The following is a 15729-nucleotide window of genomic DNA, read 5'->3' as shown; positions in this document are numbered from 1 at the left end:
GTTTGATGGCATCTTTTAAATCCTTTTCTGAGATTGGCCGATGTGCTGCCGCTTTCTTCTTCATGATATTCCAGCAATTCTCTATGATATTGAGATCTGGCTAATTTGGTGCTCAGTTTGGAAGGAGCTAAATGTGGCTGTTAGAAAACCATTTCTTGACTGCTTTGGCAGTATGGCATGGAGCCGAATCCTGCTGAAATATTGTTGATCTAGAAATGTTCATACAGAGTTTTACTTTTGTGTTCAGCACAAAAATATACTTTGCAGTGATCACTTTTTAACGTTTGTCAAATATCTGAATTCTGCAATGCCTTTTGCCAAGATGGCTCCCTATACCATAACAGATGGAGGAGGTTTTGACTGTCTTAATCATATATTTTGCATTCAGGCATTTGCCAACAAGACGTCTCATGTAATTGTAGCCTGACATCAGTAAATAGCACTTGTTCCCACCACTCTGCAAGCTTATCTTTCAAAGCATGACAAATCTTTATCCAATCTCAAAGCTGCTGCTTTGTCATCAGCGGTTTCTTAGCTGGTCTTCTTACTACCAGATTAAAATGTTCCGTTAGACATCGTCTAACTGTTCTGGAACTGATATTAATTCCCTGTTCTTTAGCTAGATGAGCTATTTGAACAGATGAAGTGTGAGGACTTGATGTAACAATGCTCTTCAGACATCTGTCATCTCTGAGTTATGTTTTGTGATCAAGGCCACAGTTAGCACGTGTTGCTGTGCCCAAATGAATGGTATTTTGTACTCCACATTACGAAACAGCCAAAATGTTTAGCAATATCACATTGGGAATAGCCTTTGGAGTGCAGTGCTAGAACTTGTCCCTTTATAACGTTGCTTAAACCACGCTTTCTACCCATTCTAACCAGTACAGATCATATAAATAAATGTATCAATTCTCATATAATTTTTATTAAAAATTGCTGCAGACAAGCAAAACCGTGTCAACAGGAAACAATGATACTCTAAAAAATCAAAAAAGTGAAGAACACGTAACGTAAAATTAACATATTGTGAACATTACAGCCCATTTTTGTTGAAAAACGATCGGTGGCCTTATTTTTTGGCTACTACTGTATAGCACTGTGACAAAAGTGAAATGCAAAAGACCACAGTGCTAGTAGCTGACTCACTGACACTAACAACAGGTAGCTGACTCACTGACAACAGCTGGTAGCTGACACACTGACAACAACAGCTGGTAGCTGAAGCACTGACAACAGCAGCTAGTAGCTGACGCACTGACAACAGCTGATAGCTGAAGCACTGACAACAGCTGGTAGCTGATGCACTGACAACAACAGATGGTAGCTGAAGCACTGACAACAGCTTGTAGCTGACTCAGTGACACTAGCAGCTGGTAGCTGACTCACTGACAACAACAGCTGGCAGCTGACATACTGACATTAACAGCTGGTAGCTAACACTGTAGCTGATGCACTGACACTAACAGCTGGTAGCTGACTCACTGACACTAACAGCCAGTAGCTGACTCAGTAACACTACCAGCTGGTAGCTGACACTAACATTAACAGCTAGTAGCTGACCTACTGACATTAACAGTTGTTTCTAAAAATCAGCCTAAAAGTGTTAAAATCCATTTAACTGAGCAAATCAAGTGGTAATGCGCTTTGCTTGTTTTCACTTGATACAGTTTAGATCCTTTATTGACTCATTCTTTCAACATTTTACTCTTGATCTCTCTCTCTCTCTTCTTGAATTATTTTCCCGCTGTTCTACAACTGGCTTACCATAACCACTTTTTGATTCACTGCAATCCTCTCCTATTTACTTTCTTTCTTTGACAAGTGCTACATCTCACACACCTGTAGACATCTAGTGTATGCTACATCTGTAATCACTATACTTACAATTGCTACGTCTCAAACACTTGTAGACACCTAGTGTATGCTACATCTGTAATCACTATACTTACAAGTGCTATATGTTACACACCTGTAGACACCTGGTGTATTCTACATCTGTATTGACTATACTTACAAGTGCTACGTGTCACACACCTGTAGGCACCTAGTGTACGCTACATCTGTAATCACAACACTTCAGAAATTGTATTTACTATGTGTCTTTCAGAATGTCTAAGATTTTTCTCACTAAATATTCTGTTGGAGCTCTTTCCCTGAGTTTCTGCTGAAAAAGGATCTTGAATGGCCCAGTTGGACTTTCATGGTAACCAAATGCAAATAAATGAATTACAAATAAAACATAATTTTTCTGCAAAGGGTTGCATTATCAACAACAATTAAATCTGTTTCTGTACATTTGTGCTGTTTAACGGCACTTCTGAATGCATCATGTTCAGCAGTGCGATTATATTTAACCACAATGATCATGGTTTGTCAATGAGGCACATCAAAGAGAAGGAGTAACTAAACTTCTGAATGCAGTACATTCAGTTTTGTGATTAAATGTAACCACAGTTTTCATAGTTTGTCACTGAGGCATTTTCATCTTGCTCTCCACATAAAATCTTTAATTTTTTATAATTAAGTCATCATACCTTGGCTAAAAATGCTGAAACTATTTACATGTCCAAGCAAATCTAATGAAGGACAGCAAAATTTTAACAAAATGTTGCAATATGCGGAAAGGAAGGACAGAGAAATGCCATTTCTCAAATGATTTATTCTACTGGTTTCATTATTCAGGCTATGTGCTACAGCTTGATTACATGAATTCAGAGTTAAAACAGGAAGTCAGAGAACTTTTCATTGACAAAGAAAATTAAACAGTAGCTGTGAGAAGTTGTGCAAATGTCCAAATTCAGACGGACGAGGCAGTGCCTCTGCAATGCTTTGTTCTCTATAGTGGAGTTTCTCTGCTATATGTTAATTTAAATACATGAGAAGTTTAAATGAGCTAGGTGTTTCAAATGTTGATGAAGTTCAAGTAGTTGAGTTTGAGAAATGCACTTCAACACTTTTACTAGCGACCATTTTAATGAAAGCTGTGCCTTTATCACAGTTTTAGTAATTTAATGGGTTTGGGAAATAAAGTTTACTGCCCAAGTTATGTGGAAGGGAAAAATCAGTTTAATTCCTTTACAAGTGCTTTTTTTTCAGCAAAACAGGCAGAAGTAATTAGGTTTCCCCTACAAGTGTTCAAGACAAAGCACCTGAAAGAATGCCAATTATGTATGCCCTGCACTATTTCTGATGTATACAAGCTTTGAAGATATACTTTGCTAAGCCTAGTCTGCATTTCTTTTAAAGAAGAGACAAAGTGAAAATCATCTAGACAAAGCAACATATCTGTTTAGTAACCTAAGCGATTAATAGTTCCGGCATACAATACAAAAACTATCATGTGTCTAGGGGTTAGGTAATGAAATTTTCCTTCATTTAAAAAAATCTATGCACTTTTGATACAAATGCCCACAGTTTTTTAGTTGCTCTAGTTACAGGCAAGCTGCCTGTTTAGCTAGCTCCCTCAGCAAGATACAAATAGAACACCTCCCTGTAGACAGGTTATAAGAATTGCACATTTTTTATGAAGATATCATGAGTGCTGCTTGAAAGGTTCTAATTTCCTTGGAACCGCCACCAGAAGAATGCCTAGAATACACAGCAAAGCTTTCATGGATGTTATGTGTAAAATACGGAGTGAAAAATACAAACATTGAGAGATGCGATCACATGCAATCATATTGGTGAACATCTAGGTAATCGAACATTCAAAATAGCAATTTTAGTCCTTTTCCTGCTATTATGTGATTTCCGAGCTGGTAAATATAATTAGCAGAGGGTGTTAGGGGTGTAGTGTTTTATGCTTTTTTTTAACTTTTTAGAGTGATGATTTTTTGTTTGTGAGCATTTGCTGTTTCGTTAGGTAATCATATGTACAAATGATATATATATATAGATATATATATATATATATATATATATATATATATATATATATATATATATATATAAACATATATATATATATATATATGTATATGGATCTACTTCATAAGATCGACATTTTAGAATGTCAAAGACCATATTGCCGAGACCATATGACCAACATTCGAAATGTCGACCATTGGGGGGAAAAAAATACAACAAAATCTTACCTTCACCCCCCCCACACCGCCGGAACTTAAATATACCAACTCCGAAATCGACTACAGTGTGGAAGATGGAAATCTTTCCATTCTGCATTGTAGGGAGATGCCAGTTCTGCATGGCCGACATTTCAAATGTCAATCATATGGTCTTGGCCATATGATCTTCGACATTCTGAAAAATATATATATATATATATATATATATATATATATATATATATATATATATATATATGGGATCACTACTAAATATCGAATTACGGAATCCCGAGACTTTGAAAACCTAAGACCAGAATCTCGAGATTCTGCAATCTCGAAAGTAAAAAAAAATAAATGTCAAAAAAAAAGATTTAAACAGGTGTATGCAGGGGGGCAAGCCCTCCTGTACCCCCCCACACCCCCCGCAACTTAAATATACCAACTCTGAGATCACACTACAGTGGAGTGAATGGCAAAATTTCCGTTCCACTCTGCACGGCACTATTCTGCCATTCACTCCACTGTGGTGCAGTCTCGGAGTTGGCATATTTAAGTTGCATGGCGTGGGGGGGGGTGCAGGGGGGCTAGCCCCCATGCATATGCTTTCTAAAATGTTTTTTTTTTTTTGTTTTCACGATTACGGAATCTCGAGATTCTGGTCTTCGGTATTCAGAGTCTCGAGATTCTGTAATTCGATATTTAGTAGTGATTATATCTCTCTCTCTCTATATATATATATATATATATATATATATATATATATATATATATATATATATATACACACACACACACATATATATATAATGCCAGTAGTTGTACTCATGGAATAAAAATTCATTCTAAATCCATAGATATGTCTTCACTACAGTAGGATGAACTTCTTAAAAATGTTTTCTTATATACTACCATTACTTTGCATGCAAAATGAATCTGCAATGATGCAAGCTCTACAAAAAAGCAGGTCAGGGCTCCTCACTGTTTTCAATTATTTAGCATTTAAAAAGAAATAAAACTTACATTAGTACAGAAGAATAAAGCTCCAGAGAGAACGGTGATGACCTCCCCACCTAGCCGTATGAAGTCTTTTGTTTCCTTATATGGATATGGAGGCTGTAAAAGGATTAGAAAACATATTAGATCTATATTCAACTAAAGCAATTTCAAAGGGTTCTACATTTCCCAAGGAACAGAAGAAATTTTGTTTTCAGTATTGGTTAATTTCACATATGACAGATTTCTGAAACAGATGAGACTCAAACAGGTAATCTAAAATCTAGCTCACACAAGTCATGGGCCACTCAACTTTTAGTCATCAACTCACTGCTTACATCAATCACCATTAATTATTCAGCCTAATACCAAGAAGATTGCAATCATTATTTAATGCTGCATGAAGTTATGACACCCATGAAAGCATAATGCAGAATTGTCCAGTAAGTCCTCCAGATTATTATACTTAAACAAGCATCATAGAAACCATTCAAATTCATGTAGTTAAAATTACTCACTTATAGTGCAAAGAATTGTCATTCTTTTCCCATTATGTTCCCAGCTTTTAAGCAATGAAGCTCTTTTCTAGGCTGCATTTGTACGGCTTTTCCAAACAGCACAAATGAAAATATTTAACTTACTGAGATGATAAAAGATTGCAATACCTTCCTTTCTTAATATTTAGCCAAACTACAGTAATCAGAAAGGAAACCACATACCATCAAACTAGATGTCTCTTCCTACTCATCCGCCTCTTCTACTGGCAAGCAGGATCTCCATAATAAGAATGTCAGAAGTTAAATTGGCTAGTGGTTGTCATTGCATTTCAAAAAGAGTAGTATATACTGCTTGTTGTGATCCATTTGGAGCATACCACGTAGGTAAGACTGAAAGGGCACTGAACAAAAAAAAAATTATGAACATGTCTATGATATGCATAAAAAGAACATAAACAATGCCCTTTACAAATAGACCAAGCAGTGCAAGGACCACATTACGTTTTGTTTTGCAATACTAGAAAAAGTTAGGGGTGGCCCATGGGAAACTTTACTGGAATCTACAGAGTTGAGATGGCAATTGCATTTAAATTCTCAAGATCCACCAGGACTCAGTAAGTACGTCTCAGTTGTAGGTGTTCTAAAGCTTAGAGCATTGCATCTATAAATAAAATAGAAAGTAGCCTTATTCAAATAATATTAAATACAATAACATACATGTTTTATAACTAGATTGTTAGGAACTGTCTTCATTATTAATTTTTATAATTTGAAATATAAAAACTATGGAATGCTTATATTTTTGAATTTTTTTTTACAAAAAACTAGTACTGAAAACAAATGTATTTCTTTATAACGAAATGGATGCAATAATTTGATTTATCAGGTTTGATTGGTTTTGATGAATGTTAGTATAATAGGAACAGTATCAAGGCTACATTTGATATTTATGGATATGGTGAGAGAGGACATGCAAGTGGTTGGTGTGACAGAGCAAGATGCAGAGGACAGGAAGAAATGGAAACAGATGATCTGCTGTGCGACCCCCAACGGGAACAGCCGAAAGAGAAGAAGAAGACGACTTGATATTTGTTTCTGAAAAAGTCTGCATTATAAAAAGTAGATAAAAAAGCTTATTTTATGCTACAATAAATTAAGATTCCCAGTGGACTATGTTTTCTTCATAGTGGAGTTAAGCACTACAGAGTACTGGCATTTTCCTAGCAGTGTTTTTACATATTTCCTTATTAATCTCTCTCTTGCTATGCTGGTTTTAGTTTGTTTAGGATGTCTATAACTGCCAGAAGGTGCTGTATCTGAGGGAATCACTGGAAAACACCAGTGTCGTCAAGTGCACAACCAAGGAATAGTAAGTGTGTGTGTGTGTGTGTGTGTGTGTGTGTGTGTGTGTGTGTGTGTGTGTGTGTGTGTGTGTGTGTGTCAGCTACTTGGGCAAGGACACACAGCACTGGTTGGACAGAAAGAGTATTGGGAGGACTTGGCTTGGAACCCTGGCTAAGGACTCAATTCTATAGTTCTGCCAGTGGTGAGTCTTACTGGAGATCTGGAGAAAGAGGGAGAAACCAGCCCCAGATTGACTGTGATCTCTGTGTGCTCTTAAGGGAAATTGCACTTTACTGCATGTGTACTTGTCATCCTCCCAGTGTATACATCCTCTAGTTGTTGCTAGTGGCGAGGATTGAGGCTCCTTGATTACTGGGCCAGTGCAGGGGTGTCACATATTAATTGGTGGCAGTGGTGGGATAGCCACATCACATATTAACTGACTTGTAGTTGTGTGCATATTGAATTCCTGTAGCCTGTGTACAGTGGTCACTGAAGGTGTTTGTACTCTCAATCAGGCATGCAGTAAACATTCAGAGTTTCACATCACAATTGTTTTATTTTTTTTTTTTGGTTAGCTTAGTTAGTCAAGCTGACAAAGAGCCAGTTGGCTAAGTTGTGCCATGCTAACGAACTGGTGCATGCCAACATGACTAACGCAGAAATTATTGTAGCTTTGGTCACAGCTGCATCGTAGACCAGCGATCAAGAGGACAACCAGGCTGGTGCTAGAGATGTCCAACTTTCAGAAAATGGACAGCTCAACCTTTCCATAGAGGACTTAAAAAACCCATCTGGATTTAAAGAGACTTGAGCTGGAAGCCAAGTGTTTGAAAACAGTACCAGCAGAGAGACTGAGATGTCTAGAGGCTGAAGAAAATGAGAAACTGTGATGTCTGGAGGCTGAGGAGAAGGAGAGACAGAGGCAACATGAAAAGGAGATGATGACTCTTCGCCAGGGAATAACCGAACCCCAGAAGCAACAAAGGTCAGCAAATTTCTTCCACAATTTAAAGAGGAGGATAATTTTGATAATTTCATTCATATGTTTGAAAGGGTATGTAGCATCTCTTTCAGCTTTTCCCTGTTAGGGGTCACCACCGTGGAACTCTGGCCCACTAATGACTGGCAGTGAATTTTTATGGTGCCGAGTTGCCATCCCGATGCCCAACCTTCAAAGAAGGCACACCCATTCACGCACACACCTACCTGCATGTCTTTAGATGTCACTCGACCGCTGGGAGGACATGCAAGTTGACAAAGGGCTCTGGGTACGGTTCCTGACCCCCTTATTTTATGGTAAGGCTGTAACTGCTACTTCTAAATTGTCTGATGCTCACTGCTTAAATTATAATATTTAAAAAATACTGTCTTTTAGAATGCTTCAAGTTAACACCTCAAGCTTATAGGAAAAAGTTTTATGAACATAGACGCAAGGCAGATGAAAGTGTCTGTGAATTTACTGCTGAACTAAGCACTTATTTTTATAGATGGGTAAGTGGGTGTCAGGTCACCAAATTTGAAGGGCTGGCAGACCTTTTAGTGAGGGAACAGGCCCTTAGCACTTTGCCTGAGGATATGAGAATCTGGTTAGCTGATAGATAATGCAGCACTGCAGACGAGTTGGGGAAGAAAGGAGACCTATACCTAGCAAACAGGGCATCACTGCACAGGAAAGGGACACCCAGTGCTGCTCATGGGTCTAAGGGAACCCAAGGTGGGCAGCCCAGACTGCCCCAACAGAGTCCTCCAGTAGCAGGGGAAGCCACTAGTCCAGGTAAACATCCAGGAATAAGAGTTAAATGTTTTAAATGCAACCAGTGGGGCCATGTAGCATATAGATGTCCACAAAGGTAAGGTTGGGAACAAAAGGTGGGAAAGACAAAACGCCAGCAGTAAGTTGTCTCAAGACAACTAGAATACCAGTCTACCACAAGAGTTTATATCCTGCTAAGAAAGACACAGCCTCTGACCTAACCATTGTGAGGCCTGCAATAGTTACAGAGGAGAGCAACTTGCTTGGGCAGTCTACTCCAGTCAGAGCTTTAGGAGGGACCTCCTTCCAAATACCTTTGGCTAGGGTTCACCTTGACTGGGAGGGTGGAAAAGGAAGCCAGCAAGTAGATGTGTTTGAGGATATCCCTGCAGATGTTATGATAGGGAATGGCGTTGATAATGCAGTACCCTGTGAGCATGCAGTTACTCGCAGTCAGGCTTGGAGACAAGCATGTGGGTCTGGTAGTCTGGGGGAGACCCAGATAGACTGCACACTTGCAGCCAGGCCTGGTGAGGTGGTTACTCCAGGGAAGGAGCTACCCTGTAGCAGTGAGACTGAAGGTGAGCTACATGTGCTTGTGGGTACTGATGCTCCATTGGACAGCCTGACTGCAAGGCAGAGGTGAGTAGTAGTACCCAGGCTGACAGTGAGGCTCTGCTGTCAGAGAACACCAGACTTCCTGTGGAAGGGAAGCTGAGAAGGGTTACAAAGACAGAGATGAGACAGGCTCAGTTCTCAGACCCTACATTACATGGCCTGTGGTAGGTAGCTAGTGAGGCACCTGATTCTCAAAGGAAGGGGGAATCTGTACACTGGGGACAAAGGGTTACTATATAGAGATTGGACCCCTGAGGGAGGGCTAGAGGGCGAGAGAATACAGCAGTTGGTAGTGCCCAGAGCCTACCATCTGGCACTTCTAGCCATAGCCCTTGATATTCCCTTTGCAGGTCATATGGGCATAAGACATACAAAGAGACATATTATGCAGACTTTTTATTGCCTAGGATTTCTAGAGATGTAAGAATGTACTGCAGGACCTGTGAGCAGTGCCAAAAGATAGGCAAGACAAGAGACAAGCTGAAAGCTCCTTTGATGCCTTTGCCTGTGATTGAGGAGCCATTTCAGATGGTAGCTATGGATATTGTTGGGCCTCTGAGTACACCAAGTTTCACAAGGAAAAGTATATCCTAGTGGTGGTAGATTATGTTACCAGATACCCTAAAGCAGTGGCTCGGTCTGCCTTTGAGGCAGAAAAGGTGGCAAATGCTTTGTTAGAGATTTTCAGCAGGATAGGTTTCCTAAAAGAAATACTGACTGATAGAGGTGCCAATTTCACATCAGACCTGCTGGCTTGTCTGGAGAAGTACTGTGGGGTGAAGCATGTAAAGACCATCCCCTACCATCCTGAAACTAATGGTCTTGTTGACAGGTTAAACTCTGCACTCAAGTCCATACTATGGGCATTTGCAGACCAGTTCAAGAGGGACAAATATCTGCCCCATCTGTTGTTTGCTTACATAGAGGTGCCCCAGGAATGCACAGGTTTTTCACCCTTTGAGTTGTTGTATGGTCATAGGGTGAGGGAACCTCTAGATTTGATTCGAGATGAGTGGGAGGGTAAGTGTGAATCCCCCAAGGAGTCTGTTGTGGCATATGTCCTAAACCTCAGGACAAGGCTTAGGGAACTGATAGGCGTGGCCCAGGAGAACCTGGCAGAAGCCCAACACTAGAAAAAGGTGTGGTATGACTGGAAGGCTCAAACTAGAGAATATGCTGTAGGGCAGCAGGTAATGGTTCTCATTCTTGCTAGACACAACGAGCTGCAGGCAGCTTGGGAAAGACCCTACAAGGTGGTAAGGAAGGTCAGTGTGATGTTAACTACATGGTACGACTGCCAGGCAGGAGGCAGGGTCACAAACTGTAACGTGTTAACATGATAACACTTTACCATGATAGGGATGCCCTTGTGCTGATTATTTGTAGTGGGTGGCAGGAGAAGTCTGAGGGATATCTATTGACTGATCACCTCAGTGAAGTTTGGACTGACACCTCAGTGGGAGGGCTAGCAATGTCCCAGCAGTTATCCCCTACCCACGTTCGAGAAATCGAGCAGTGTTACAGGAGTTTGGGGACATGTTCACTGGGAAACCTGGGTGCACTCACTTGGTGCAGCACAATGTGGATACAGGACCCCAAAGGCCTATTAAGCAGGCCTCTTACAGGGTGCCTGAGAGAATCAAAGAGACTGTGAGGGAGGAGATACAGGAAATGTTGGAACTAGGGGTAATCCAGGAGTCCAGCAATCCCTGAATATCCCCAGTGGTGCTGGTACCAAAGAAGGACAGCAGCACCAGGTTCTGTGTGGACTACAGGAAATTAAACAGTCACACAGAATGAGATGCTTACCCCATGCCTAGGGCAGATGAAGCCCTAGAGCAGCTGGGTGGGGCTAAGTATTTTACCATAATTGATCTTACCAAGGGTTACTAGCAGGTGCCTTTGACGCCCGGTGCTAGAGAGAGGTCAGCCTCTATGACTCCCTTTGGCTTGTATGAGTTCAAAAAGATGCCCTTTGGGATGACAAATGCCCCAGTGACTTTCCAGAGGCTGGTAGATTGTATCCTAGCAGGAGATTTTGCTCTTGCTTACCTAGATGATATTGCCATCTACAGCCATTCCTGGCAACAGTACCTTCAGCATGTCAGCAAGGTGCTGGGCAGACTACAGCAGGCAGGGTTGAACATTAAACCTGGTAAATGTCAAGTGGGTATGGCAGAGGTCTCCTACCTGGGACATAGAGTGGGGAGTGGTAAGATCAGGCCAGAACCTGCCAAAGTAATAGCCATTCAGGCGTGGCCTGCCCCTGTTACCAAAAAACAGGTGAGGGCATTCTTAAGGACAGAAAGTTTGTCACCAGTTATAGTACCATAGCTGCTCCCCTTACAGACCTGACAAGGAAAAAAAGGCCAGATAAGGTGTTGTGGACCCCCAACATGTGAGCAGGCATTCCAGAAGCTTAAAAGGGCTTTGGGAGCCCCCCCCCCTTGTTAGCCAGTCCAGATTACAGCAAATAATTTGTTGTGCAGGTGGATGCTTCAAACCACTGGATGGGTGCTGTACTTAGCCAGGTCTCCCCAGAGGCAGAAAAGCACCCAGGGGTATATCTCTGTCGAAAGCTCCAACCATAGGAAGAATGCTATGCAACTGTAGAAAAGGAATGTCTAACTATAGTGTGGGCACTGCAGAAACGTTAGCCTTACCTGTATGGAAGGAAATTCACTGTAGTTAAAGACCACAATCCCTTAACATGGCTACATCAAGCCATCCAGCAAAATGCCAAGTTACTAAGGTGGAGCCTAGGGTTGCAAGCACATGATATGACAGTGCAACACCACAGTGGGGTTAACAATAACAACACAGATGGGCTCTCAAGACAGGGAATGGGGTAAGGTATTCCCAGATAGGGTCAACCCTATCAAGCAACGTTTCTCAAGGGTCACTTGAAAAACTAGCTTGAGTTTTCGGAGGAGGGGGATGTGATATAGGGACATATTGCCAGCCCAGCTAGCTGGAATTTTGTAAATAGTTCTAGGTCATTTGTGAATACTGATATGATTTATACAGAACTGTATGTTATGCACTGAGCTATAAAATGTAACCACAGCATGCCCTGCTGACTTAGAACAGAAATATATATAAACTATATACCTGTGCAAATGTATGTTTTAACAGTAGAAACTAGAACATAAAAGGGTTAACTTGCAAAACTTCAAGAAAATAAGTTGCTTTACGATTGTGCTATAAAAGTTCTCTCTCAGTTTCAGTGTAGTAAACACAATGTCTAGAGCTAGAATTTTTTTGTATTGTCTTGAAAGAGAAGTAATTACTAGGTTAAAAATGTAAAAGTGTTTGTTTTATGACTTTCAGGATCTGCAAACATCTGAGAGATATGCATTTTTCACACAGATATGTTAAATTCTGTTAATTTCTGTTTTAGCTTGGGAACCAATGTCAGGTGACAAAAACTGATGTCATCCAAGCTAACCCAGCAGTAATACTAGATATTAATTTAAGAACTCTCTGAGACAGAAACTGTGCATTTTGTATTTTGTCTTGGACCTAGCAAGAAGATCCGCTCATCATCACCATCTGCACTTGCCTTGCTGTAAATAAGATTTAGGGCATAGTACATCTTTTAGATATAGATAAGAATATAGTAAAGATTAGTTTAAATGTTTTTGGTATTTATTTGAGAGTGTCCTGCAATGTTATTTTAAAATATCTGCTGTGATTTTGAACTCTGAAGTTACTGGTGTTGATTTACTGAGTATTGTCTTGTTCTTTTAATATTTATTATTAAATATATTTAAACCTATCTTTGTGGCTGATATCTGTGAGCTCTTAGCATACTTGCATATGTATTTGGTGACACTGTACAGGCCAGTCCTAAATAGCCTTGCAAGTCTTGGTCAGACTATCATTTGGATTAATAGCAACATTGCTCAGTAGGATTGGACACCCTTTGTTAAGGGCCTTAAAAGTAGCCGCTAAGGGGTTCTGGTGGCAGTGATAACTACCTTGTAGACTGGGCAGAAGGGGGCATAGCTAGTAAACCTGTGTCAGTCTTTTCCAGGTGTTTGTTTATGTATAAATCAAATCTCAAAGAGTGTGTGTGTGTGTGTGTGTGTGTGTGTGTGTGTGTGTGTGTGTGTGTGTGTGTGTGTGTGTGTGTGTGTGTGTGTGTGTGCACCTCTTATTGGGGAGCTGAAGAAAGAGGGAGAAACCAGCCCAAACTGACTGTGATCTCTGTGTGCTCTTAAGAGAAATTGCGCTTTAATGTGTGTGTACTTCTCATATTGGGGATCTGAAGAAAGAGGGAGAAACCAGCCCAGGCTGACTGTGATCTCTGTGTGCTCTTAAGGGAAATTGCACTTTAATGTGTGTGTACTTGTCATACTCCCAGTGTGTACATCCCCTAGCTGTTGCCAGTGGTGAGGATTGAGGCTCCTTGATTAGTGTACTAGTGCAGGGGTGTCACAGGCCACACTAAAGGACATGTCCAGGTAACTGAAGAGAAGGCACAGAAAAAGGAATATCTGCAGGAAGATACGTAACACAAAAAGCCTGTTTCGTGCAGAATATCGTACTTAAACAGATGGATGAACTATTTTACTACAAGGTAGCAGAAGGAAAAAATAAACAAAAATGCACACATACACATGAACGTCTATATAAAAATGTAAAATAGAAATGATCCATTTCACAAGCACACAAAAACATTCAGAAAAGTATAATGAGCAGATTTAATAAACACACTGACAGGCTGAAAGCACAAAGGCACATATAATGCCCCACACTGTCCTGTAAAACCTACAGTGTGCATGTCCTGCTATGCCTCTATTATCATCTACAGTAAAACAGTTTTCTTCTCACCACCATTTGCAATATCCAATTTATTACAACGTCTTGCAGAGCAAATGGCACTAGTAAAGAAAATATTCGAGAAATAAGGGATCAGTCAAGTGAGTTAGTGGCCTAGGCATTATAGTGCCTGTAGAGTATACACACAGGAGAGGTTTACAGCCCACTAAAGTAGATTTGAGTTTTCCTTTGGTTCATGTGTTCTCTGACTAGTAATGTGGGACTTCACAACAAAAACTCATACAACATCTAAACTATACTCAGTAATGATGCTTTAGCAAAATGTGTAGGATCTAGGGCAGATTCTTCCAGAATACAAAACAGCTACAGTTTCCTAAATAAGCACAGAACAGTTCTGATCTAGGATATAACTAACTTGACAGGAAATGTGTGCCACATAGTCATTTTCATGGACAGTGTGACAGCAACATGACAAAACTGATATACAAGTACTACCAATATCAAGAGATTTTCAATAAGGGTCCTGAAGTGGGTTCTGACTACTGTGTTTACCATCTCTTCTTAGTGTACATCTGACAGAAAATCTCAATAACCATACTTGTGGGAGACACTTATGTCTGGTCCATGTTAGTGTTCTTTATGCCTGGGAGAAAGAGCATTCTCACCACCACCACAGACACCAGGTCTTTTCTTCAACATAATAAAGAAAAAGTACAGTTGTGTACACTTACCATAAATGTAGATGTTCGAGTGTATTTACTGTTGCAGTCATCACACTTGGGTTATCTGCCTGCAGGTAACCCTCAGTCGGCCCGAATACCAGAGTCTTGGGATTTCTGCGTCAGATGCTGTTGCCTCTTCCATGACATCAGGTCATCAGGGGTATAAAACATGCAGCCGATGCCATTACATCAGTTTTTCTTACCCCAGATGTCAGGAGCCCCCAAAATAGGAAGCAATTACATGGTATGGATCACCTCCAGTAAAAAGTAAACACCATTGCCATAATATAAGGCCAAAAAGGAGGATAGGTAGAAAGTATAGAAAAGTCAGGGGGATGGAGGGAGGGTAACCAGGACTGCAACAGTGAATACACTTGAACATCTACATTTATGGTAAGTGTACACAAATGTACTATGTTCTTCGTGTTTCACTGTTGCAGTCATCACACTTGGGTTGATTCCCAAAGCTGAGGAAGGGTGGAGGAAGTCAAAAAGTATTAGGGCTGGATAGCAGGCCTTGTAAGACTGCTGTAGCAAATCCAGCTCTGGATTTAGAAAAGATAGGTAAGTGGTAATGCCTGGTGAAGGTGTGTATTGAACTCCAGGTTGCAGCTTCCAGGATGTCCCTGGTAGGGACTCCCCTCAGAAATGCTGTAGAGGTTGAAGTAGCCTAAGTGGAATGGGTTCTGATTCCCTGTGGGATAGGTTTTCCATGGTGCTTGTAGCAGAAATGGATGCAGTGTGCTATCTATTTGGAAATGGTTTGCTTTGAAATGGCCTTGTCCTCCGCCCCTGTAGCAAAGCTGACTAGCAGCTGGACAGATTTTCTGAACAGTTTAGTCCTGTCAAGGTAGAACCTAAGCTGTCTGTGCATGTCCAAGGAGTGCAGGATCCTTTCTCCTTTATTCTGAGGATTAGGAAAAAAGGTTGGTAAATGGATGGAT

At 40.6% G+C, this 15729-nt stretch overlaps 1 protein-coding gene across 1 annotated transcript in view; it reads right to left on the bottom strand.

The window, feature by feature from the left end:
• Window positions 1-15729, bottom strand: part of TRPV4 (transient receptor potential cation channel subfamily V member 4) — a 1138869-nt gene that overhangs the window by 99982 nt on the left and 1023158 nt on the right. The window contains exon 9 of the mRNA XM_044068503.1: window positions 5091-5183. Coding sequence (XP_043924438.1) covers window positions 5091-5183 — 93 coding nt within the window. The remainder of the gene's footprint in view (window positions 1-5090; window positions 5184-15729) is intronic.

This window comes from Protopterus annectens, chromosome 4.part0 (assembly GCF_019279795.1).
Source record: "Protopterus annectens isolate FY-2018-M chromosome 4.part0, PAN1.0, whole genome shotgun sequence".
Taxonomy (NCBI): domain Eukaryota; kingdom Metazoa; phylum Chordata; order Ceratodontiformes; family Protopteridae; genus Protopterus; species Protopterus annectens.
The sequence above is the reverse complement of the archived record's forward strand: the minus strand, read 5'-3'. Positions and strand labels throughout refer to the sequence as shown.